Source organism: Clarias gariepinus, chromosome 7 (assembly GCF_024256425.1).
Source record: "Clarias gariepinus isolate MV-2021 ecotype Netherlands chromosome 7, CGAR_prim_01v2, whole genome shotgun sequence".
In the NCBI taxonomy this organism is placed as follows: domain Eukaryota; kingdom Metazoa; phylum Chordata; class Actinopteri; order Siluriformes; family Clariidae; genus Clarias; species Clarias gariepinus.
The window spans coordinates 30,568,466-30,594,781 of NC_071106.1; the positions used below are offsets into that span (position 1 = coordinate 30,568,466).

At 37.9% G+C, this 26,316-nt stretch overlaps 2 protein-coding genes across 3 annotated transcripts in view; both read right to left on the reverse strand.

The window, feature by feature from the left end:
- Nucleotides 1-338: 338 nt before the first annotated feature.
- depdc7a (DEP domain containing 7, paralog a) lies at nucleotides 339-18,530 on the reverse strand. Of its 2 annotated transcripts, none has more exons than XM_053500215.1 (9): nucleotides 18,267-18,530; nucleotides 9,629-10,032; nucleotides 8,644-8,774; nucleotides 8,344-8,536; nucleotides 7,280-7,500; nucleotides 5,748-5,890; nucleotides 2,983-3,108; nucleotides 2,578-2,656; nucleotides 339-833 (listed from the first exon to the last, which is right to left on the reverse strand). In XM_053500215.1, exons 2-9 carry the CDS (start codon nucleotides 10,030-10,032, stop codon nucleotides 619-621), a joined length of 1,512 nt encoding a protein of 503 aa, XP_053356190.1. In that variant the 5' UTR covers nucleotides 18,267-18,530; the 3' UTR covers nucleotides 339-618. The 2 variants fall into 2 exon arrangements, with proteins under 2 accessions (XP_053356190.1, XP_053356191.1); XM_053500216.1 differs by lacking the exon at nucleotides 18,267-18,530 and adding an exon at nucleotides 13,493-13,526.
- A 5,489-nt stretch (nucleotides 18,531-24,019) lies between these two features.
- The window catches only part of qser1 (glutamine and serine rich 1), a 28,543-nt gene continuing 26,246 nt past the window's right edge, over nucleotides 24,020-26,316 (reverse strand). The window contains exon 13 of the mRNA XM_053500204.1: nucleotides 24,020-25,403. Within this exon, the coding sequence (XP_053356179.1) occupies nucleotides 25,263-25,403 (141 nt within the window). The 3' untranslated portion in view covers nucleotides 24,020-25,262. The remainder of the gene's footprint in view (nucleotides 25,404-26,316) is intronic.

Consider the following 26,316-nt stretch of genomic DNA (forward strand, 5'->3'; position numbering starts at 1 on the left):
TTGACATAACTCAACTTCCAGGTGAACTTGACATGAGTTGAGTATTTTAATTTCAGCCTTCATTTTTTACATATCCAGCTTCTTGTTAGTAGGGGTGGAGTCAGAGCATACGTCAGAGCTGCATATTATACAGCTGGAGCAGTAAGGGTCAAGGGCCCAATAGCAGCAACCTGGTCGAGCTGGGGCTCGGACCGCCAATCTAGTGTCTAGTCTGCTTGTAAAGCACTGTTAATACTCTTTCACATGGTAATGAATGAGAACATAGTTAGGATAACAGGTTGGCATAAAAGACTTTTATTTAAAAAGAGCTCCAATCCATTGAAAAAATGTTTAGGAACCAATGACAACAAACAACATCAAATTTTTACGAGGGTCACATAATTTGATAAGAAACAACATCAGAACAAAACCAGTAATGTTACAGGTCTAAAATATCTTGATAAATATAATTTATATTTTAATACGGGCATTAAAAGGTGCATGATGTCACACTTTGACCATTTAATTCATGGATCCATGAACGGAAAATAACATTTACAATTTTTTTTTACATAATTTACAAGACATTTTACAGAATCTACATCTTACTTTGTACATCTTGTGCAATACAGCCATGCGTCACAGATAAGCACTGGATATCTGGTTACCGAAGTACTGCACAAATATCTCAGGGTGGCCTCTGTAGAACTGTCCGAGCAGTCTGCGCTTTTCTTTTACAGATAGTCTGGGGTTCTCATGAATGGTCCGGAGCAAAGCGACCAGCTCCTCTTTAGTGGTTGTCTGTACTGTTTGCATGTAGGAGGTCCTCGAAAGACGTCTACAATAAGATGGACCTGGAGGAAGAAAGAAATCTGGTGTTAGTTTGGACACATGCGATACACACCCACTTCGGTATATGTGAGAGAAAAGAATCATCACTAACATCATTAATTATAAGAAACATTCTAACATATGTATGACTGTTTTACTAGTTTTATTCCTCACATTATGTATGAATAATCAGTAAAAAAGTAGGATAAAGCGTTTTATTCCTCATAAATGACAGCAATTAATCAAGGATAACCAGCATTGTTTATCATGGAGCGAGCAACACATTATACAAGTACATCAAGTACATCCTTTGATGGACAATAAAAATAAAAAAAAACAATAGACAATAAAAATTAAACAATGGACTAACTTTTAATAACCTAATATTGACCTATTAAATATAAATGTACAAAATATACTAAATAAAGTACTAAATATTCTGTCATTCTTAAATGGTAAGACAATCTGTTTTCATTTTGCTGCATAATCTTTTTTTTTTGCTAATCTTCAAAATTCACGTAGTTCAATGTTAAAAACAACAACAATAAAAGTTTAAAAGATGACTTATGCCACAATCGATGGCAAAATCAAAATCAAAGAGTCAAAATTGAGACCAGACATCTGACCCTAGGTGATTTTAAGTGCTACTATAGACGGCGTAGAAAGCAGTGTCTCCTCTAACCCACTGTTGCACTAAGAATTAGACTTTGCCTCTCATTTCAAGCTGCAAAGACGCTGACTCGTGTATTTCTCATATTTGAACAGAGTGACCCTAAAGGTAACTCATGATCCCTGTTAACAAGACCAGGCAGATCTCGCATCGTATACACCTACCCAAAATGGGTACCGCTGTTTTTAATAGCCAGTCCTCCCTTATTACGTGACAACACCCAACCAGACAGTGTGCAGACTAATACACGCTTCCTCCGAGATTCTTCCCGCAATAGCAGTGCAATAAACATGGAACGACAAGATTTTTAGGAAATGTCTTTGGATGAGTCAGGAGAAGTACAGGTGGGTGGTGTTCAAGTCAAACTGGGACTTTTGAATGTGCAGAATAACAGGATACAGTTATGAGGAAAAACTTCATTTATTTTTCTATATAATTCCTTGCTACACTAATACACTTATCACAGTGTTTCACTAGGGCTTGGACACCATCAGGGTAGAAAGAAGCCACCCTTCATTTCTAAATCGCTGGTCTTCCAGGAATGCCTTTAAAGACCCAAACAAGAGGAAATGGCTTAAAGCGAGGTCAGGACTGTGTGGGGGGGGGGGCAATAACTCCCATAAATCCCATGTGCAAGTGGTGTTTGTGGGTACAGTTCACACAGATAAATGTGTCTCTTCCGCTCACAGGATGTCTGTGGAAGGACTGCAATGGGCTCAGAGACACCTCAGGCCAGGATCGCAATTTATGGATGCATGGCCTTCTTTAAAACATTTGCTTGCGGTCAACAGTCTTTATTCATGTGAAATTTCAGCACGAATCCCGTTTTGACTTGAACACCCCTCATAAATAGATTACAAATACATTCAAAAGTACTCTATAAATTACACATCATGATCAACCGACTACTGACTACTGATCACTAAGAGTTGATGCAGGATCATTTGATAGCAGCCGTGATAAACATTATTATAATCTTGACACCAGCGGGCTGTGATCAGAGGTTGATTTTCCAGTGTGGAAGTCTGTGTATTATCTATCGTAAGTTGTTGATGTGATACTGTGCAAACAGGTATTAATAGTTGTAATGCACTTACCTGTAACAACGTCAGGATCTTTGCCCCTGATTATGGTGGCAAGTTTATCACTAACAAGCTTGTGTAACGATGCAGGGATCTGGGGAAACAGTCATAGAGATATGCTGTCAGAAAATGTAAAAGCCAGACAAGGAGGTGGAGTTTCAGGAATATGAAGCTGGATAAAAACTCTTTTTTTTTTTTTTACAGTATATTTGGAATTAACAATTATAGCAAACCAGCGAAGGTGTAAGCGAACATTGAAAAGTAATGCACTATGGGCTGCTTTGATACTGTCCATTAACAAAATGTAAACATTTCATAAATATATACATTTTTATTTTTAAATATATTTGTGTGCCAAAAAAAAATTCAAATTTGAGGTTTTAAAAATGAAATTTCGAAAGGCTTTCGAATGCACCTCACCTTGAAAAGATCTAAGTGGTTGTCTATCATGAAAAGCACCAGGAGATCCACCTTTCCTTTGGCGAGTCTGGTGCTATACACGATGGCACTGGAAAACGCTCTCTTCACCGCCATCCTGTTCTCTACCTGAGGAACAAACAACAACAAGGGCACGCAGTCAAAATTTACATCTTAATTAACATTATCATGGCACTTTAAGTGTATTTGTATAGCATGAGCATAAAACATTGAAGGTTTTATCACTGCCTATAGTGCGGTGTGGGAACATGTTAAGTAAACTTTCTGATCCGAAACGTTTCAATAAGGATGTGGTTGGACTGAGAATGGTTTTCAGTAGACCTATAGGATCAAGGAGAGAGCCATGAATGCGTTATGAAAAAAATTAAAGGATTCGATAAGTTATTCGATAAGCTGTTTACAGGACAATCATCTGACAAAAAAACATATTTGGGACCCAAAAGGTAAAGGGGGATTTTTGGACACTAAACCCCCCTTGAATTAAATGAATAGTGAAAAGAAGAAACACATCATCGATGTGGATTTTGATGAGAACAAAGTGCTGCATTTTAACACAGCTTAATACTCTAAGGACACCACAGTGAAGCATGGTAGTGGTAGCATCATGACCTAGCATTGAAAAAGCCAAAGAGCTACTTAAAAAAAGTTGCTTCAAATGTAATGCGGCCCACGCAAAGCCGAGAATCTGTTTCAGGAAGCATGAAACAGTAAGAATAGAATTTTTTTATTCAAAGAAAAATATATGGAATACAGTATGAGTTTCTCGAATCCAGGTGCAAAGCTAATAAAGGATGTGGGATGTGTTTTCACATATCCCAGAAGACGTGTCATGGTAATAGCCGCCAAAAAGTGTTTCTTCTAAGTACTGACCCTGGGGGCTGACAGCTTATACAATTAACATATGTCTGTTTTTCTGTCACGGTTATATGCAAAAAAATATCTAAATCAGATACATTTTAGTTCAAGATTGGAAAACATACTGTATATTATTTATGTAAAGACATACTCGTGGAAAAGTTCTTGGGAGCGAATACTTATGCAAAGCATGGTATAGGACGTCATTCCTGATGACTGCTATCGGCCTGACAGGGCTGATATTGATATTGTGCGTGTGGACTTTGACAATATCAATATCAAAGTGTTTGTGGCTAATGAGCAACAAATGCACTGGGTTTCGGCTTTAGGGCTCCACTATAGCATGGGTTTAAGAGTTATCAGTGTGAAACTGTGCTACGTGTCTCTTTGTTTGTTGTGTTTATCACATGTTCTCTGTTTTGTTTTTCTGTATTCCTCTTTTGATGCCTCTGTGTCTTATCTAAAGTGTCACTGGGTTGCAACATATGCATTTCTCTGCCTGCATACAATACTCCTTTTGTCGATGTTGCATGGCAGCATACATCCTGGTTTGCAGAAAAGTTTCCTATTTCTTTGGCCATTTTTCTATTTCCAGCCTAAAGACAGAGCGCTAAATGAGAGCTAAATTTGAATATGAATAATAAGTGCATTTTTACATTTGAAAGCCTAGTTGCTTAGCAGTGCGGGTAAAAGTCAGTCTCAGTCCTGGACCGTACTGTCTCGTATGTTAGAGTTTACAGTAATGGAATAAAACATGGCTTCCAATAAGACGTGCTAATAAAGGAAAATAATCAACTTCTGGGTGGAAAATAATCAACTTCGCCACTTGTTATTTAGTATTTTCCTGTTAAATACCTTGTTTTATTTAAAACATATTATCATCTTTTCATGCATGGTGTTTATATATAATATACATATAATATATAATATTAATGTAATCATGAGTGTATAAAATTAGTATAATATAATATAGAATGAATATAATATTATAATACTGTCTTTCCCATCCGGGAGAGCTACGGTGTGGAGAAGCCCCAAAGAAGCGTACCAACTAGACTGTTGCATGCCCACAGTGAGAGTGAGGCATAGGGGTGGATCAGTGATGGTTTGGGCTGCTATATCATAGCATTCCCTAGGCCCAATACTTGTCCTAAATGGGCGCTTTACTGCCAAGGACTACCGAACCATTCTGGAGGACCATGCGCACCCAATGGTTCAAACACTGTATCCTGAAGGCGATGCCATGTATCAGGGTGATAATGCACCAATACACACAGCAAGACTGGTGACAGAGTGGTTTGATGAACATGAAAGTGAAGCTGAACATCTCCCATGGCCTGTACAGTCACCAGATGTAAATATTATTGAGCCACTTTGGGGTGTTTTGGAGGAGCATGTCAGGGAACATTTTCCTCCACCAGCATCACGAAGTGACCTGGCCACTATTCAGCAAGAAGAATGGCTCAAAATCCCTCTGGTGACATGTTATCAACAAATTTTCAAGGATCAGGCGTTACAGCTACTCGCTGAATGTTTAAGGGTAACGACTGCAGTCGGAGCTGTGAGCTACCTCGACTTTTAGAAGTATGGCTTTTGAAGCGTTTACATCATTCAAATGCTTTACTGCGGCTAATATTCTCATCACCGTACTGTGCTTGGAGTCTTCTGTAAATGTTAATCTGTTTTATACCTTCTTCTATAAGAACTTTCCCCATAATACGCTGTTCCATGCTAGCACTAACACGGTCACAGAAAACGTGTCATGACTAACAGGACTAGCGCTCAGATCTCTTCTTCTGCTTATGAGATAACAATCCCGGTTTGACTTGTAGGCCCATCATATTAGCACGAATTTAAACAGCCCCCCCCCCAAAAAAAAAGCCTAGTCTCACCTCTTTGTGCAGTTTGAGGTCGCTTGGCTGTGCGGCGAGAGCCATGAAGCGGAGGAGTCTGCGGAGCTCCTCTCTGCTGCGGGAGTCCTGGAGCTTTAGGCAGAGCTGCAGGGCCTCCAGAGCCTGCTCCTGCTTTCCATTAACTACAGACACACATACACAGACACAAACAAGCTTATGTAAGCATACTCTGGGGATATATATCGTTTTTAGATAACACAAACAGACTGGCCAAATGGGTCATATACGTAAGTCCCTTAGGTCTTTAAACAACCTCACTAACACTTTTAGCCAACTGAATACAAGAGAGCAGAAAAGCTTGAACAGAAAAACCTGGCCATTAAATGATTAGCTGAAGCAGATGGTCTAGACTGGACTCTGGACGTATGTGACTAGTTGGACACTGATGTAAAAACTCATCTATTTAACTAGCCGAGAGAAAGGTTTTTCCCACATTTTCTTTTTTTTCCCCACTAATTCACAGCATTTCATTTTGGTTAACTGTTAAACACTTATTGCATTTAATGTATTGCGCAACACATTTACAGAAGCATGAAACATTGGGATATAAACACTAGAACGTGATTTAACTCTTTGTTTGGGATCTGAAATCAGAACTTAGGAACACTCCAGTAATTCAATGAATATTTGATTTAATTTCATGTTACAGAACACTCAGTACATTGACTAGACTTCCAGACCTGGATGACTGAGAATCTTTACAGACATCCACTCAATAAGTAAATACATGTAATAACTGTATATTAATATTATAACCATTATAACATATCTTATGTGTGAGAATTTGTTTCTGGAATGATATAAAGCAGATCTGTCTCATGCAGATCCAAGCTTCCCCTCCTAACTTACGTACTTTAGGAATGGGTCATTTCACTGGCCTGGATTCTTGGGTCTGGAATAAATACTCATTGTTTCAGAAAATTTGTATTTTTCTTTTCTTTTTTTTTCCTGACCTTCATGTCTTCCCTCGGTAAAAAAAAAGAAAAAGAAAAGGAGAAACCATTTTTTCTGTCTCTCTCTAAGTCACTTTCATCTAGCATGTCATTAATCCCAGGAACACTGGGTGTGAGGCAGGAATACACCCTGCATTAAACACCAGTCTATGGCAAAGCACCATACACACACACACTTTGTTTACACCTGGGGCAATTTATCTTATCTTAGCCAGATGCATTAGAGCTACATTCTCCCCCTGCACCACCAGACCTCCCTTTACAACATTTAAAGCTAATGTAACAAAATAATACCAGATCTTGCAGGACAGAGTTTTAATCAGTACATCGCAGAAAATCATAAGGAAGGAACGAGAGGGTGAAAAAGAAAAAGAGAGAGAGAGAGAGATGCATGCTGTCATAAATACATATATCTAAAAACGTCTGCATGTGTGATACCAATAAATAGATTTCAGTATCATGTCTTTTCCATGCTCTTGCTAAATGATCTGCAGGAGTATTAGAAAAATAGGAGATCGGAGCTCCTATTTAAGACCCCTTCCCTTCATCCTGTCCTACCTAATAGCTCCGAGATACCGCTGTGTATGTCGAAGACGTGGTTGGTGAACAGTGGAGGGTAGTCCGTCTGGCCGTAGTGTTGGATCAGAATGCTATAGAGGAGACGTTTATATTGCGAAGTCTCCTCCGGACATTTGGCGAGCCCTCGGCTGACCTCGACTACCAACTGATCAGGAAGAAACTCCAGGCAGTCCACAGCTGCTGAGAGCCAGGCATCGGCACTAGAGAATGGAAAAAACAAACAACTACAAGAGTTAATAAAGAAGACAAAAGGAAAAATACGTAGACACAAGCAGAGAAAAACAAAGCGATCTGATCATACTCTTGACCTTCAGACCGTCAGCCATGTGGGAGGAGAAATCGCACAGCAACCTGAGGGCTACGGCTTTCAAACAGAGCTCTTTATATAATGACCGGCCTCAGCATTACGCAGGTGACAAGAGGTGCGCATCGTATTTTGGATTTGCATGCACGCCCAGATATGTCTGATTCATCATAGAAAAATATTCCAGACCACACCTCCAGGTTTAGGGACATCTGGTTTGTTCGATGTAAAGAGTCTGGTGGATAATTTTAGGGTGGGAGAGCGGATCAAAAGAGTATTTGTTTATGATAAGATCGAATGAGTAATAATTCATTAATAAACAGAACAGGACGTGCTGTTAAAGCAAAAAATAATCAACCATGGTGATGGCCCTGTGTGAAGAAAAACATCCTGAAGCGTTTTATTCCTCATATGAGGAACAATACCAGGAATCTGTCAACACTTTAATCGTTTTAATGTGGGGATTTTCATATTTTAATCGTTACATCTAATGTTCTGAAGCGTCTGTGAAACAGCGTCTGTCATCACTTACTAGCGCCTCTTTTTCCTCTTGCTGAAACTTAATAAAGCAAAAAAAAAAAAAAGCTTGCTACAGTGCATGAAAAGAAATTAATTTAAAGGAACAGGCTTTAAAAAAACAAAAAAAAAAAACACTGAGAGAAATCTCCACCATATTTCACCATTAATTCTTTATTTTAATACGCTATAATTCGATTATAAGATGACGAAGAACACGTACTGAGCTTCGCTGAATGCTTTGAGGATTTCTCGGTCCACGTAGTTGCTGGTGTAAAGGAGATCTGGGTCACTGTCCATCCCGTGCAGGGGAGGCCGGGGACTTTCCTTTCCTTCGAGAAGACTCTCCAATAGAGGCAACTCGATCAGCTGCAGTAATCTCAGCGTTGCCTGCTGCTGCCAAACCTCATCCACCACTGTAAAGCAGAGGACACGGATTATAAAACCTTTTCATATCCTTTCAGTGGTTTTTAGGATTTAAATATGCTCAAGTTAAATGAGCAGTTTAGTTAAATTGACTTACACTCCTGTGACAGACCCAGATTCATCAGCTGGGGTGTGATGACTGTGCTTGAGTTCAGGTTCCCCAAAACTTCCTCCAGGGATTTATCTGTTTTGACTGGCGAGGTGTTTGAATACTCCTGTTCCTCTTCCCTGTGTAGAGATGTTGGATTTGATTAGAATCTGGTTTTTGCACAAGACGTTGCATGCTAGTGTTAACCACATCTTTTTGTACCAGTTTTGTTTTTCAATCAGCTATATGTGAATTCTGGATCATAGTGGATTAGTGTGTAAGGTTCAAAGCTAATGGAAGAGTCCCAGCAAACCTCAAAAAACACTTACTATACAGGAAGTATCCAATTCAATATCTTTGTTTTTTGACTTTTTCTTCAATAACCAGTTTATTACACAAACCAACCTGAGCACTACATAGAAAACATTAAGACCAGTATTGTTCAGGTTCTCCTTGTGCTGCCTGGCAAGCTCTGGTCCCTTGGGGCATGACTCTACGAGATCTTTGTCAGCGTGCCTTGGTGTCTGGCACCAGGACATTGGCAACGGATCCTTTGGGTGCTGTGGGTTTGCGAGGTGGGGGCTCTGTGGATTAGACTTGTTTGTCCGGTGCAGCCCATGGGTGGTTGATTGTATCAAGATCTGGGGAATTTGGAGGATGGCTCAACAACCTTGAGCTCTTTGGCCAAGTGCGCTCTACACTGTGGTGCATTGGGTGTTCTGGTGCATTTCTTTCATGGCCAACATGTAATTTTTTGGACAAGATGTGCTGCATTGGCTTTGGGCCTTTGGTCGCATGAGACATAAATGAACCTTGGGTTCCCATGATTGCATCACCAATTTATTGGTTCATAATTGATATTAATGTGTTAATTTTACATGGCTTTAATGCCACAGCTGATTCATTTATAACATTCCAGTTCGTCAAATAACACCAGACAAACACAAATTCAAACAGCTCCATTAAACTGTCCTCCAAGATCAAACCCAAATACCTTTTGGGTAGTTCGTTCCTGTTGATGGAGGCAGATTCATACGTCTGTTCGATCGTATCCTTGTTGGCATTTGTATTCAGAAACCTGTACAAACTACAGCTGCTGTCCTCAAACTTGGCTGGCCTCTTCTCTTTCCCGAACACCTTGGTGTCCACTGCTTCGAACACCCGCGAGTCCATGAGCGCCTGACAGAGGCGCACCGCTTTGAAACGTGGTACCTCATTGTCGCCGCAGAACTTGCTTTGGATGATGTGAGCCAACACCACATCCACAGCCTCGGAGCCAAGGAAGCAGTCGTGGTAGGACTTCAGGTTGTGACGTCGTCTCTTGACCTCCACCTGCGTCTGCAGGTTGTTAATGATGCTGCTCCAGATAAAGGTGGCACGGAACGGCTTCCCGGCCATCTGGTGTGGAAGGAAAGGAAAGAATAACTTTATTAATGATTTTCTAATAATTCATAAATAAATAATGAATAAGCATTAGTAATAACATTAGCTAATGCTGAACCTAGGTAGAGCTAGCTGGCTTACCAGCACTATTTTGTCTTTTTGTAGTTCGTCAGACATTTCAACAGATATGCTTCTTGTTTCGCGGAGGTTTCCTCAGAGAAAGGGGAAATTATCCAGCACTACCAAAGCCCAATTTGTCACAAATTAAGTGTAACGGATGAAGCAGAAAAAGTTTTCTCATGATTTATACCCAACAGTGCAGCCCTGGACGACAGACAGATTTAGGCTCCAATATAAAGACTATGTGGAGCCAAAGTCAATATTGAGAAAGCCATACAAATCAAAGCAGACCAGCTAATCATTTCTCATAAGCTACACTTCCTCTCTGGACGTGAACACAGAGCCCCAAAGGTGTGTACGGTCCCTCCGAGAATCTCCCACCCTCGTTTCTCTAAGACAAGAAGCCAGAATCCCACAATCTCTTTACACATGCAGATTTCATTCCCTCTCAGCACCCCTCCCATTGAACACCCACTCATTAATGGAAGCTCCTGACAAAACTGGGCTGCAAGACAAAGGACGTTCTCCAGATCAGTACCACATGTGGGGAAAAGGGTGAAACAGTGTCTGACAGGACAAAAGAATGAACACGCTCCCTTTGTTTAAGAATTAATTATGTAAATTTGACCGATTCGAAATTGAACTGACGTCAAGTCCTGTAATGTTTAGAGACGAGGGGTCACGGATGGATAAAAATCAAGTTGTCTAGCACTGATCGGAGGTCTAAGCAGACAGTGGTGGCTGGGAGATTAGTTTCTTTCCTTCCTTCTAAATTGCTTCCTGCTATGTAATGTCACATGCTGAGACAGTTTGCATATCACGGAACGCTTACTTGGATGACAATAACATGTTTAAAAGGCAGAAAAATAAGAACAGCAGAGTTCATCTCAGGTCTCCACTAAAGCAGTTATTCAATTTGATTTTGTGGGATGGCAATTTTCGATCAGATTCGCCTAAGTATCATTAATGTTAATTGTCAGATTTGTCTCAAGCTAATTTTAAAATAAACGTATTTGGTAATTATTCTATTGTATTGTATCCCCTCATATATAGTCCTTGGCATGAATTAAAACATTCAATAAGTTCTGTGGCCCAAAATACAAAAAAAAAAGAAATTAATAAAAAACGTTGGTGCTAAAGATAAACATATTATTGACAGTCTTCCAACTAGACGTGGTTCAATAACACTTTGCTTTATATCAACCAATATCAATACCCTGATATATCTGATCTCAGTTTTTCGACTCTGTGGGGAAACTGAATCTCCTGGAGGAAACCCAAATGCCAAATACAGTTGCAGTGCCACTGTTGATATCCAATTTACCCTATTCAGCTATATTTCTTATAAGTATTCAAGCTTAAGTAAACTTATACCGTTTTGTAAAGACATTGAAATATTGTGTAACTCATGTGATTTCTGCTCCACGCTCCAGTCACAGATAAACACACAGAGGTAGAAGTAGCATTAATCTCGCAAAACGAGACTATTTTGCAAGTGCTTTGTGAAACAAGGACTCGAGTTCTATTTTCTGGATAACTGTGGCATCTAAAATTCATATATTTTAGATCTTATAATGTTGGTAGGTTCCCCTGAACAACTGTAAATACGTAAATTGATTCTAAAATAAAAGCTGACACGCCAATTTAATTAATAGAATCAGACAACAAAAGACTGTTTAAATTGCATTAATGACACAGTTCTAGTATTTACAATACAATACGATATGTTTTTAATTTATAAGACTTTTTTTTTTTTATTTCACAATATTATTGATAAGAGACAATGCAGTCTGATTTAATTTGGTAGCCTCCAAATAAACTTTGTTGTTCAGTTCAACTTTGTTCAGACTACGGAGTAAGAATTGTATTAATTTTGAAACAAAGTTATATATAATAAAATTATATATATATATATATATGGAGAGAGAGAGATTTGAACTTCTGTTTACTTATTTATTGCTCAAGGACGCAGCAGGGCAGCTCGGAAATGGAGGGATTTTTATTTATTTTAAAATTATCTTATTGCTAAAAATAAAAATATTATTGACAGGCTTCCAACTAGAATATACCATGTTGCTTTATTTTTCCAGCCCTCCTTATTAACTAATATCAATACTCATTTAAAATATCTGCTTTGGACTGTGTGGGGAAACTGGATCACCTGGAGGAAACCCAAATTCTTATCATCATAGTGTGAAATACAGTTTTAGTGCCACTGTTGCTATCCAATTCACCCTATTCTCAGTATCTGAACGATACCAGTCAGATCGATGACGTCTCTACTGACAACACCTCGTTTCAATCGCCTGGGGGTTACCCTACTGTACATCGGTTCACCCTCAGGTGGGAATGCCACTCCTCATTCACAGCAACCAGACGCTGCCGTGTTTGGCCAACAAGACAGTAAATAATCACTGAGGGGCTTGTTCCCATGATGACCCTGACACTACAGTGAGATGGGAAAACATAGCTTTTCCACAACAATACCCTAACAGCAACAGACAAGCAGCAGTGACAAAGAGAGACACAGAGCCAAGATGAAATACAGAATATCTGGCGTCAATTCAAGCAGAGACAGGTCCAGCTGATATATCCTTAGGGGGACGCTAAAGAAGAGTTACTAGTTCATTTGTGATTTGAATTTAGACACACATACACAAGCACGCACTCTTACTATCCATGCGAGGACTTTCTATTGACATAATCATCAAACTTTAACCTTAATGCACAAATAGGATAGATAGTTTTTTTTTTTTTTTTACTTTTGCTTGTAAAATTAAAAAGCTGCATTTTTGTAGGACAAGCCAAAGGTTCCCAGAAGGTCTGTAAAATATTTCTACCTTTCTGGGAATATTTGGTCCCCACTATGATATACAGTACAGACATGCACTCCACTCCAGCACACACACACACACAGGCTTGAGTGCATGCTGTAAATTCTAAAAAAGCTGTCACAAGCTCTAGCAACCAGTTTCATTTTCAAATATCAATACTGTACTAACAGAAAGTGTCAGTAAAATACAGATCTTAAATACAGATTACATCATTCTGTTATTTATGACTTTATATTTTATAACATTGTTGCATGCAGCTGTTCACGCGCGCGCACATATACACAAACAGACATGCTTATTACTTGCAGAGCATTTACACCTACATAATAATAATAATAATCCTATAATTCTTGTTAATTACATGTAAGTATAAAATGAGTTTAGAAAAAAAGTAGCATTATATCAAATGTGTATATACAGTAAGTATATGTATATTTCTTAGTAAAAACGACTAAAACACCCCATTAACGAGTACATTTACTTGAAAAGCTGCTTGATATTATTGACTGAGATCATGTTACCTGGAGGTCGATGCATGACACACACCCGGCTGGAAATCTAGACTGATTCACTTACAGAGAGCAGCGCGCGGCGCTCACACACTCTGACTCCACCCACTTTCGTATTAGACACGCCCCCAAACCAGGATTGCTCCGCTAATTTGCATAACAATATGGCCGCCGAAACTTTCTTTTTTTTATCTGTAATATTGTCTGCCCAAAGGTTTCAATTCATTCCACTGACTTGCAAATACAAGTTGATACAGTACCAGTCAAAAGTTTTCTACATTCTAGAACAATACTGGATCAAAACTATGAAATAACCCACATGGAATTATTTAATTAGGTAACAACAACAACAACAACAACAGCATCAACAGTCAGTTGTTATTTTAAGACAGTTGCTCAGCTGTTCTGCAGTAGTTCTCACAAGAACAGTATTGTGTCAAGTGCATTTTCAAAACCCATCAAGCACCGTGATGAAACTGGCTCTCATGAAGACCAGCACATACCTCTGGTGGAGAAGTTCATTTCGAGTTACCAGTTACCTCAGAAATCACCAATTAACAAACAGCACCTCAGATTAGAGCCGTTATTGAGGCTTTACAGAGCATAACAGACATTCAATTCAATATTCAAAGGAGGAGGATTATTGTATATTTCAGATGACTAAAAAAAAAATACAATGTAGAAAAAAAATTCAGGAAATACCATGGAATTTTTGACTTGTTGTGTATATACTTTATTTATCTTAAAATGTTGGTATTCAGCTTATATTTCACCTTAAAGAGAATATACATTATCATTTAAATAGCTAAATGTTTAAACAAAGATTAAAATATATATATTTTTAATTCAAGTTGTTTAATATGAAAAAACCTTTAAAAAAAGAAGAAGAAGAAAACGATCCTAAAAGGATTTTTTATAATATGCAAAATTTCCATAAACATTTCCAAACATTTAATAAAGGCATACCTACAGTAATCACGTCAGCCAGGTTTATTACGAGGGAAGTTTGAGTCAAACTTTTAAAGACTCCCTAAGGAAATTACAGATATCCAGCAGCAATAGAGACAGTAACACAAAGACAGGTCTGTAGATGCGATTGCACACTTTATATCTTGCACATAATCAGCAGACACAAGGTAATGTGAGAGCTGACTCAAAGTTACTAGTACAATGCTGAGAACAAAAAACTACAAGCTATATATGACCATAAAGAATATAAATAAAGCATGTCAGTCACAAGTTAAAAAAGCATAAATGAATAATTCCATGCTACAGTAATGTGTTTCACTAGTTCTTGGATATCATTAAAATAGAACGTTTTTTTAGTATGTCAGAGCCTTTATCAGAGTGCTTGCTTCACTTCTGAAGCACTAGCCTCCCAGGAACTCCTTTACACTACCTCCCACCCAAGTTTCTGAAATATGCAAGTATTGCTGGTGAATGATTGTCTGTACACGTCCCTCAGACAGAAATGTCTCTTCCAAAAGCTGGCGACAAGCTATCCATAAAATTTTCAAGGATCAGGTGTTCAACTTACCGAATGTTTACAGGATCGCCTGCAGTGGGCTCTTTAAAACGTTTGCACCATTTAAATGCTTTACTGCGCCTAAGAGTTTTGTCACTGTACTGTGCTTAAAATCTTCTCTAAATGTCAATCAGTTTTCAGTCTGAATTCATAAGAAATTTCATCACAAGAACCTGTTTGACTTCAATGCCCCTAGCATATTCTTTGAGGGAGGCAAAAACACTGACAGGTGACCAAGTGAACAAGAATGAGACACAAACAAACAGTAAAAGACTCTGCAAAGCAAGACTCCAACCTCTTTTTAGTGAAGGCAGAGTTCTCATAGTTCAGCAGGCTGAAAGACGTCATTTAATAGATTTTTTATGCACATCAACCCACAGCACCCAAAGGATCTGCTGCGACGTCTTGGTGCCAGACACCACAGGATAGCCACAGAGGTCTTGTGGAGTCATGCCCTGAGGGCACACAGTTGCCCAGGCAGCACAAGTGGAAACCACACAATACTGGGCATAATGTTTTCGACTGTAATGTTACGGCTTCTCAGAGTAAAGCGCTTGAAGGATTGTATCTATGTGTGGCCTTTTTCCTCTTAAGGCGCATTTTACTGTGGTGCAGATGACCTCATTTAATGTTCAACCTTGTCTAGTCAACCACACAGGAGCAGTACTAAACTTTTTGCATTACATCTACTTCTACAGGAGGTTGCTGGCATTTCACGAGGACATTAACACAGCTTGAATGCACAAATACTCCGGTTGTGTATTAAAGGAGTGTTAACACCTCACCAGGGACTATCTGACCATTTTGATTCATGCTCATTTACATTCCATACAAACTTAAATAATTTTTTGGATTGTGTAAAGCTGCTTTGCGACAATGACAATTGTTAAAAGCGCTATGCAAATAAAATTGAATTGAATTGAATTAACACATTCTTTTCATCATTTTGCAACCGATGGCTAAAAGGCATAAGAGATAAAGATGGCAATGTTTCGTTTTTTCTGTGCAAGTCCGTTTACTCAAAAAGTGTTCCTTTTAAAAAAAAAAAAAAAAAAAAAAAACTTTCATTCCCCTGAATAACATGGATACTGGAATGAAATGTCACACTTCACTGCATGACAAAAATACAGGATAATGATAAGCACGAAGCAAATACACTGGATGATGCAGGCTAACTAATCTGAACAACAGAACGTCATAGAAGAAATCAGTGAAAACAATTGTATATGAACTTTAACTGTACACTATAATGCAATTTAGACAAAGTAAAGAAGATATTTATAGCAGATTGCAAAATATACTCGGCATAATGCAGTGCAATAACATTGTCTAAGTACAAACCTTCATACTGTATACATAGGTTAAAATAAGTACTTTTTAATGAAATGAGGCATAATGGGTGAATTAACACTTCGACTCTAGTTGTTGAAAATGGCCGTCACATAGCATTACAAGATCCAGATACACGGTGAAATATTCTCCATAATTTTTTTCCCCTGCATATTAATTTCAGTTGTTTCTCCTGTTAGTCCTCAGAAAGGCCTTGCCTACGTAACAGAGCAATAATAGGACTTCTGTCGTGTTTGACTAAGAAGCATGTGATCACGAGCGACGACAGACTCACATCAAGAAACGGTTGCGCAGGAAAGCACAAAAGCATTTTCCTATTTACAGTATCCTCCCTGAAGATAACACACACACACATGGTCTATGAAGACAGCAGTGTCAAACAAACGCACATGGAACGCTGTAAACAGTGGGGAAAAGCGTGTGTGTCCGGGATAATAGAGCGGAGCTGTAGGGAAACCAGTTGTACGGGGGAGGGACGGGATGATTTTTCACTTCTTTCTTCTAAACAAGGTGCTTTGTTGAGGATTTCAAAGCAAGAAGACAGAGTAAATTTGCCTTTCAATGCAGCAGTGCTGTTTCTCATCAGGGGGTTCCGTTTATCAGCACGGCGCTCAGCTGAAAGTTCTAACCTCCATCCAGCACGGCGAGAGCTTTAGCATGCTACTGTACAATCTAAAGTATATAAGGCTTGTACACAATATGTAGAACATATTAACAAATGTTGAATCTATAGTTAAAGGCTCATAGTATTAAGTCACTCACTCATTGTCTATACCGCTTTATCCTGTATACATAATACAGGCCAGGGCCCGTATTCACAAAGCTTCTTAAGTTTAAAAGTTGCTCCTAGTAAAGAAATTCTTAGAAAATTCCTCTTCTTAGAATTCTAAGAAAATTCTTAGAATTTTCTTAGAATTAAGAAAATTCTTAGAATTATGGCATTTTCTTAGAATTTCCCCATAAATTAAGGACTAAATCTTAATAAAGATAAAAAATGATTCATAAAACATCTTAGCCCTAAAAACAGCTCCTAAAGTTAAAATTATTATTAGTAGTAGAGAAGAGGACTTTTAAGATGCTTAAGAGCTCCAAACACTGAACTTAAAGCTAAAAGTAAACACTGCTTTTCTGTACAATTTGGTTTTCTTGTTGTTTTACTTTTCTTCCATCTCTCTTGGATTGTTGGCTACATACCATCTAAAAGTGCAACGTAAACAGACTGTCCTGCAACCATGTAAATTGGTAAAAGGTGAGTCTTCTTCTTGAAATATTTTACAAGTAATAAAATGTAATAAAATTCACAGTATGGTGAATAAATGTAAGAACTTAAATATAGTTCTAAATATAATTCTAAGAAGCTTTGTGAATACGGGCCCTGGAGCCTATATCAGGATACTTAGGAAATGAGGCTATGGATAAGGTGCCAATCAATTGCAGGGCACACACGCACACGCACTCATTCACACAATACAGGTAACTTGGAAATGCCAATTATCCTAATCTGCATGTCTTTGAACTGTGGGAGGAAACTGAAGTACCCAGAGGAAACCCACCAAGGAGAAAGTGCTAACCACAAAGCCACCATGCCGTCTCATAGTATTAACTGTAAAAAGAGAAAGACTGAGAAAGATGTTGGGCTTTTTAGATTAGATGAGATCCAAATTTAAATGGCTAGATTGCCCCTTTTTTAACAAAACTGATGAAATATTGCTTTTTATCGAGCTCAAATGATGTGTATTAGCTATTAATACACATTTAATATATGATTTATTACATTTTGACAGTGAATCTCTAGATCAGTTGTTTGATTTGCTGTTTCACAAGGACTTGGAAAGACAGGTTTGCCTAGTAAATCAAATCATTGAATCATTCAGAGTATGCAATGTAGTTCTTTTCATTATATAGACTTACCTTTAATTCCAGTTTAAACCAACATTCGGTGAGTGTCGGTGTAATCCTCCTAAAAATGAAACGTATTTACCAGGAAAAAAAAAAGCAAAAACAAGTGCTGAAAAAAAGTCCTTCTATTAGACACCCTTCCCACGTGACTGAAAACTGGTTCTACAGCTCTCCTCTGTTTCTCTAAAGGAATGAGTGCAATGTCATTGTTATGTAAAACAGCTCCCTGTGTTTGCTGAGTTTATAAGTCAGCATGTCACTCATCACTGTAACTTATCCCGGTTTTAGCTGAAACACCTGTCGCTTTGATTTCCTTGCTAATCTGGCAACAGCATCAGAACTGGCTTTGCTTCATTATTCTGGCTTTCTAATCAAACAAAACACAATCACATTATTTAACCCCTACGCTCTTCTCCCAGGGAGGGGTTTATCCGCTCAGCAGTAGGAGGTTTGGTTAAGTAGGTGTATAGTGGGAAGTTTAATATGGCATCAAAAGCAGGAGAGTGACGGGTGTTGTGATAATTAATGAAGGGAAATGAAGGTGTCTTAGTTGTTACAATTAACCTCATTTAATCAGAAACAAAAGTAACCTAATTTAAACATCTAGTACAGTACAGTATGTACCATACCAGTCAAAAGTTTGGACACACCTTATTTCCTGATTTCCGATGTTGAGGGCAATACTCTCGTTTGAACAGTTAATATTGAGATGTGTCTGCTACTGCTCTGTCAAGCATTCATTACGGCTCTAATCTGAGGTGCTGTTTGGTAATTGGTGATTTCTAAGGCTGGCCACTTCAAATAACCTTCTTCTCTGTAGCAAGGGTAGGGTTTGGTCTTGATTTCCTAAGAAAATCTTCATTAGAACCAGTTTTATCATGGTGCTTGATGAGTTTTGGAAACCCACTTCTGTTATGTTTTTTGCAAGAGCTATTCCAGAACAGCTGACCACAGGGTCTTAAAATAACTGACCATTGTTGTTGTTACTTAATTATCCATATTCCATACGTGCTATTTCATAGTTTTGAACAAGTCCTTTATTTCTTCATTATTTTGCTCTGAAACAATGTGGTCTTTAGAGACAGTTGGAGTAGTTTTAAGGGTAAGGCTGGTGTTTTAGGGCAGGATGATAGCCATAAAACTTAGGAATTTGCTGCTCTTCTCAAAGTGTGCGTTGTACAACATCAGAAATCACAAGTTTTTTTGTAATGCAAAACAATTTTTGAGATGCTTACGTAGTAAATTGAATTATATACATCACTGTTAGCAAGATGTTAGCAAGATTAGCTTTTTGTTTCAGACGTTAAAAAATGGTATTGACTGCTCAGCTCCGTTTGTTGTAAGCCTAAACTTGTTTTTTTGACCAAGTATCTTAAAATTTTATGGATAGTGCAGAGGATTAGCCGATGCAAGTGATAATATGTAAGTATTATAATTTTGCCACATTTACACCGTTGATCTTTCAGTAAACTGACTTTCTGTGGGGTTAAGCTGTTCCACCCAAAACTACCAGCTCAGTCTCGGACAATAGGAGCGACAGTATCGACGGTCCGCACAAACAAAATTCCTCCCTGTGCGAAACCAGTGTTAACGATCCTCAAAGCGCCCTCTCAGCTTCTTTCCCACAGATGAGCATGCTCTTATCAATATTCATAAATTTCTCAGCTCTAGGGCAGACTCTGATGCGTGGTGGAACAAATCTCGGTTTCTTCCAGCCATGTGCTCTGTGGAATCCCGTACGCCCCTCATCGAAACCAGCAGGACAGTGGGCTTCTTCACCAGGCATCGGCGCTGGACATTGACGCCTTTGTTTTAATGCTACAGAGCCTTTCTGACAATCATATTTCCTTCAACAGAGGATATTGTCACAGAGGGAACAGTTTTTCCATGAAACAACTCCGTGGTGGTACGGATTGGAAAGTACCAGCGTGGGACACATTACTGTAAAGTCTGAGGTCATGACCAAGAGTTTTCAAAATTTATTCTAACGCAGATGTCATCGACGCGATACCTAAATATTACAATCTTGATTTAATGATTTCGTAAACACAAACTGTTTAAAACCGTTCTTGTTATTGAACAATAATAAAAAAAATGAAACAGTTCTACAGAATGAGTTGTCATTCTTAATAACTATGCAAACATAAAGATAAAACATTGGTGGAACAAACATGCATACTGTGATTTAATCCCTCACCATGTGTAATGTGTGTACGGGTTGTTAAGCATTAACCAGCCACTCCCTTTAGAGGCATGAGTGAAAGTACAAGGTGACCCATAGTTCCTCAGAATCACCACACTATAACTGCACACAGGTGAACCTGAGAGGAAGTGGAATACAAGAGGAATGAAAACACAACATGTGGAAAGACGACCTGAAACTGCAATTCCCCTTCCAGCTTTCTTTCAGTGCACACTGAAACCACAAGCCTTTCACATTTATTCACTTACCAGAATCCAAAAGCAAGCAAACAAATACGCAGGTCTAAATGATGGGTTTTGCTCAAGGGTTTAATAGTGCTAAATTCCTGCCACTGGACCAAAAATGAACTCGATGAAAAGATTTTAACCTGAAGAACATGGAGAGCTTTAACATGACTTTATTTGACACAATTTCACGTTTTCTTTGCAGCATTTTTGCTCAAGAAAAATCAGCAAAATTAATAATATATGCAGCGAGGAAAATAGGTATTTGACACATCAGCATTTTTATCAGTAAGGGGATTTTTAAATGGGTTATTGACACAAAATTTCCACCAGATGTAGCCATCAAGCCAAAAATTGAATTCATAAAGAAGTTAGAACATTTAAGTATACAAGTTAAGTCATAATAAATGAAGTGAAATGACACAGGGGATAAGTATTGAACACACTTTATTTAACACTTTTTAGAAAATTCTTTGTTGGTGATTAGTCGCCTCTTGTATGGAGAGACCAGTCGTCTGCGTTGCTCAGGAATGATTCTGGACCAATTGTCTTTAAATCTTGAAGGTTCCTTGGGCCTCTTTAATGAATCTTCAGTTCTCTCCACAGATTTTCTATGGGATTTAGGTCAGGTGATTGACTGGGCCATTCAAGCAACTTGATTTTTTTCTTTGTGAAACCACTTTGTTTTCTTGGCTTTGTGTTTGCGATCATTATCTTGCTTTTCATTTTTTCATTTTCAGCTTTCTGGTAGATGGCAGCAGATTTTTATCCAGAATGTCCCGGTACATTTCTCCATTCATCCTGCCTTCAATAATATGAAGTCTGCCAGTACCCCTTGCTCAAAAGCAGCCCCAAACCATGATGCTTCCTTCCCCAAACTTAACCGTTGGTATGGTGTTCTTGGGCTGCTGGGCAGTGCCATTTCTTCTTCAAACATGGTGTGTAGGATGACTGCCAAAAAGTTCAATTTTGCTTTCATCTGACCATACTATAGTCTCATAATAATCCACAGGCTTCTCCAAATGCTGTTTTGCAAACTTTAACCGAGCCTCAACATGCTTTTTGTTCTGCAATGGAGTCTTGCGTTGTGAGCGTGCATGGATGCCATGGCGCTTCAGTGCATTGCTTATGGTTTTCTTCGAAACAACAGTACTTACTTGTACAAGGACTTCCTGAACTTCTGCCCAAGTGGTTCTTGGCTCTTGGAGAACACTCCTAATTATTCTTTTGGACTCCTCGGACAGGGATCTTACATGGAGCACCTGATTGTGGCCGGTTTATGGTGAACTGATGCTCTTTCCATTTTTAGATAATGGCCCCCACAGTGCTCACAAGAACATCCAGAATTCTGGAAATGTGCCTATAACCATTCCTATTGGAATTCTTTTCAACGATAAGATTACGAAGATCATGAAGTCTTTTCTGTGTGCCTCCTGCATAATTAGGCCGTTATTTAGGACTAAAGCAGCTGATATCAATTAGTACTGATAGGGGCAGGGTTTCTTTCTCAATACTGACAGATTTCAGGTGATCTCCTTTCTATGCCATTTTGCACCTTCTTATCTTCATGTGTTCAATACTTATTCCCTGTGTCATTTCACTTGATTTATTATGACTCAACTTGTATACTTAAATGTTCTGATGTCTTTTTGGAGTATTTGGCTTGATGGCTACATCTGGTGGAAATTTTGTGTCAGTAGCCCATTTAGAAAACCCGTTACTGATAAAAATGCAGATGTGTCAAATACTTATTTTCCCTCCTGTAAATATATATGTTTATATTTCATATGTATAAGGAATATAGATTTTCTTCTCATTACAATTTTTTAGTGTTTTTACCCAAACTGTTATGAAAAAAATTATATATATATATATAGAATTTTAGAAAGTATGTCACATTTCAGGACCATGGCTGTCAAAACCAACTTTGACCATGTTTTTGGCCAAAACCTGTTAAATATTGAAATCTGGTGTTTTACTGTAATTAGACCCCTTATCCCCAGTAAAGGGCAATCTTATTGCTTTAGCATACTAAGACAATGCTAGGCTTCCAACTTTGTGGCAACAGTTTATGGACGACTCTTTTCTATTCCAACATAACTGTGCACAAAGCAAGGACTACAGTATAAAGGCAGAACCTGACTGACACAAACAGAGCCCTGACCTCAACCCTGTTTAACACCTTAAGATGAACTGTAACAGAGATTGTGAGCCAGACCTTGATCTCATAAATGCTCTAAGGGATGAACGGGCAGGAATTGCCAGAGAAACTCTCCAAAATCTTGTAGAGAGCCTTCTGAGAAGAGAGGAAGCGGTTATTGCTGCAAAAGGTGGACAGACTCACTACTGAAGTTTTTATATCTAGATATGATGTCAGTGCAGGCTTGACCAAATACTTTTGTCCATATACATGAGTGTATATTGGGATGCTTAGTGGTTGGTTTGGGGACTGTGGCTTCTTATATGAGGTCACAACATGGGGAAAATCAAACCCTAGCCAGTAGAAAATGGGAAAAGGAGAAAAAAGCAGGAACTTTGATTTCCTCATGCTTTGATTTATTATTTTTTGTGTACACACACACACACACACACACTGGAAACTGGATGTTGATTCATACACATTCACATTCCATACAAACTTAAATAATTCTTTTGATTGTGTAAAGCTGCTTTGCGACAATGACAATTGTTAAAAGTGCTATACAAATAAAATTGAATTGAATTGAAACATAGCTGAATGTATAAAAATAAGTGAAAATTTAGTGATATTAGAAACTACTACAGTAATAATAATAGTAATAATAATATGTGCATTTAACCATATGAAAGTAAAAATGTGAAGTATCTAAAGAAATTGTTTAACAAAAAAAAAAAAGAATGAATAAATGAATTACACCATATAATTAATTAATTAATTAATTAATACAATTATAATCCAAAGTGCTAAAGCCCTAATGTAGATACAGTCTTACCTCTGGAGATTTCAACGCATCTCAGCAGAAATTATATGACAAAGAACAATGCTATTACATAAATACTTTCAAATTTAAGCAATTTCACTCAGAATTATATTTTGCTAAATGTTATTTATGGCTTGTAGCATAAACTTACAATATGAAATACTCGTCTGTATGACGACTTCAAATTGGATATACCTCAAGCATGTCACATATTTACGGGAAAAAAATGGGGAAATGGGGAAATATTTGTAAAAATGTGATTGAAAATAAATGTTGCTTTAAGGTAAATATTATGGCACTACAATATAAATGTGGCATGAAGGCAATTGCAACTGAAGCCTTAACTAAAACTTTAAATAAAAGTTCTGACTCAGTAGATGCAATGGTAAGAAATTTATTTATTTTTTCACATATCAAAAAAAAAAAAAATACTTGCAGGTCGTATCACAGCTAGACTCGAAAGGCAAAAGCATCGTAATCTGTGCAAAACTGTGGCAAAATTGTAATATTCTACAGTAAAGAAGTGATCATGAGGACACACAGTCAGGGATAGAAATTCGTCATATAAACACATCAGGCATCTTTTGTACCACAAAGAGGATCAGGAAACAATAATATTTCCTTTGTGGAAAAATACATCTATATTTAAGATAAAGTTTTTTTTTTTTTTCGAAAGACTATAAAATATAGTTTCCGACAAGAAAATAGTTCTGATGCGGTTTATTACAACATTATCACAAAAGAAGTATTAGAATTGCACCAACTCCATCTTTATAACCTGTCATATAAAAGGAGTCTAAAAGCACATAAAGAGTCAAATTCATCCAAAGAGCTCTCTTTACAAAATTTACACTCTGATATAGAAAGTTTTTACATATAGATCTATGTATTTATATATTTATACAATCATTAGCATCCCTCTTTAACCAATCTCAAATGTTGTTCTATAAAAAAAAATATATAGTGTTTTCAAGGTAAATCACCCTGTAGCACAAATTCATTAACCATCAGAGAAGAAAATCTGCCAAATGTTGCATCACGTCTGTCCAGTTCAGCCAAGCAGATAATAAAAATAACAATACGAAGCATAAAATATGATTTAAAAAACGTGACTAAAATCTATCGCCTCTGTGGTTCCAAGAATAGACACCCAAGTTCTGCTGTTAATCTTTGTATAAAGTTTTCTCATGTGTTTCATCACTTTTTTCATCCATCCCAATTTTTCCTCATGGTTCTCCATCTTCTTGTCTTCAGTTCCCCATTTTCTTACAGTCTCCCCATGGTTCCCCATGTTTTTCACATTTTTTATATTCTAATGCTCTTCTGTAAGGCTTTTTAATTTCTTTCTCCAACTTGGTGGTTCTCCATCATCTTGCATTTCTCCACCGTCTCCCATCATCTAACGACTATATCTTCACGACTCTTCATCTTCTCAGGGTATTTCTTGACAATCTCCTTCTCATGTCTGTACATAGTTTAGAGTTTTTCTGTGATTAATCATCATCTCAGTGTTTGGACACGATTCTCAGGGTTTTGGTGCTTCTCCATCTTCTGGTGGTTAGTGCTTTAGAAAGGGCTCATGAACTAAACCCACTTGTTGCTCTACCGTTCTACCGTCTGGTTAAAGGCAGGCCTGCTGCACCTGTGTGAGAAGCTCTCCGAAGCGGTCAAACAGGCCCTCGACCCACGCTCGGTTCCCCATGCACGTCTGCACGGTCTCCTCCTGTCCCAGATCCACGCCGCGTGAGCGCAACAGTGCAATCTGATACACAAAAACACACACATACATCAGAGAAATAAAGTGCAAACTTTCACTATAGGAGTAGCGTGAAAAAGGACCAATATAATTTCCATGCGTTGAATTTTAGTATGGTAGACGTTCATTAAATGTTCACTACTGGCCAAAAGTTTGGGATCACTTAGAAATTCCCTTGGTTCAATGTTAGACTTAAATACAACTTTGTCATTCTAGCCTCGTTCTAAGAAACAAATACTATTCCATGCAACAAATTAGTGTTTTTTTCTTCTTTAGAGAACAACACAAACTAGCTTTAACCAGAGTACAAAGAGATGTGGGACACCCCAGTGCACAACCCAGAGCACAACCAAGCAAGAGGACAAGCACATCCAGATCACTTCTAGAGAATCCAAGTTTGAGAAACTCACAGGTCCATAATTGGCAGATTTACTGAACGCCACTTGCAAGTCAACAATAAAAGAGTGCAAAATGAGGACCTTCTACAGTACATAGTTGCCAAAAAAGTGATATATGTGACAGAAAATAATACAATTATTATTAATAATAATAATAATAATAATATTTTAAAGAACGTAAATTTAAGATATGCTTGCTTTGCATTATTTGTAGATGCTTTTACCCCAAAAGTTCAGTTGCTCAGGTAATAATGTGTTTCATAAAGTGTTGCTTAAAATGATGATTATTATTATTTTTATAAATTAATTTTTTAAAAGTACATTCTATAAATATTCAATAACTGTTCTGGTGTTTCTTATGCATTAGGTAACCAGATGTAGAGCACTCATGGGCGAAGATTCCATGCAGTATGTGGGCCAGATGAACATGTTCTGGTACCAAGAGCCATAATAATTTTGCAGAAGGAAATAAGAGTACCTGAAGGATGCAGGGAGAACAGGCAAACTCCACACACACACAG

Coding starts and splice junctions, on each gene's coding strand:
- depdc7a (XM_053500215.1), bottom strand. CDS start 10,032: ATGGCCGGGAAGCCGTTCCGTGCCACCTTTATCTGGAGCAGCATCATT. Junction 8,775..9,628: donor AGGAACGAACTACCCAAAAG/GTATTTGGGTTT, acceptor ATCTCTACACAG/GGAAGAGGAACAGGAGTATT. Junction 834..2,577: donor AGATCCTGACGTTGTTACAG/GTAAGTGCATTA, acceptor TTCTTCCTCCAG/GTCCATCTTATTGTAGACGT.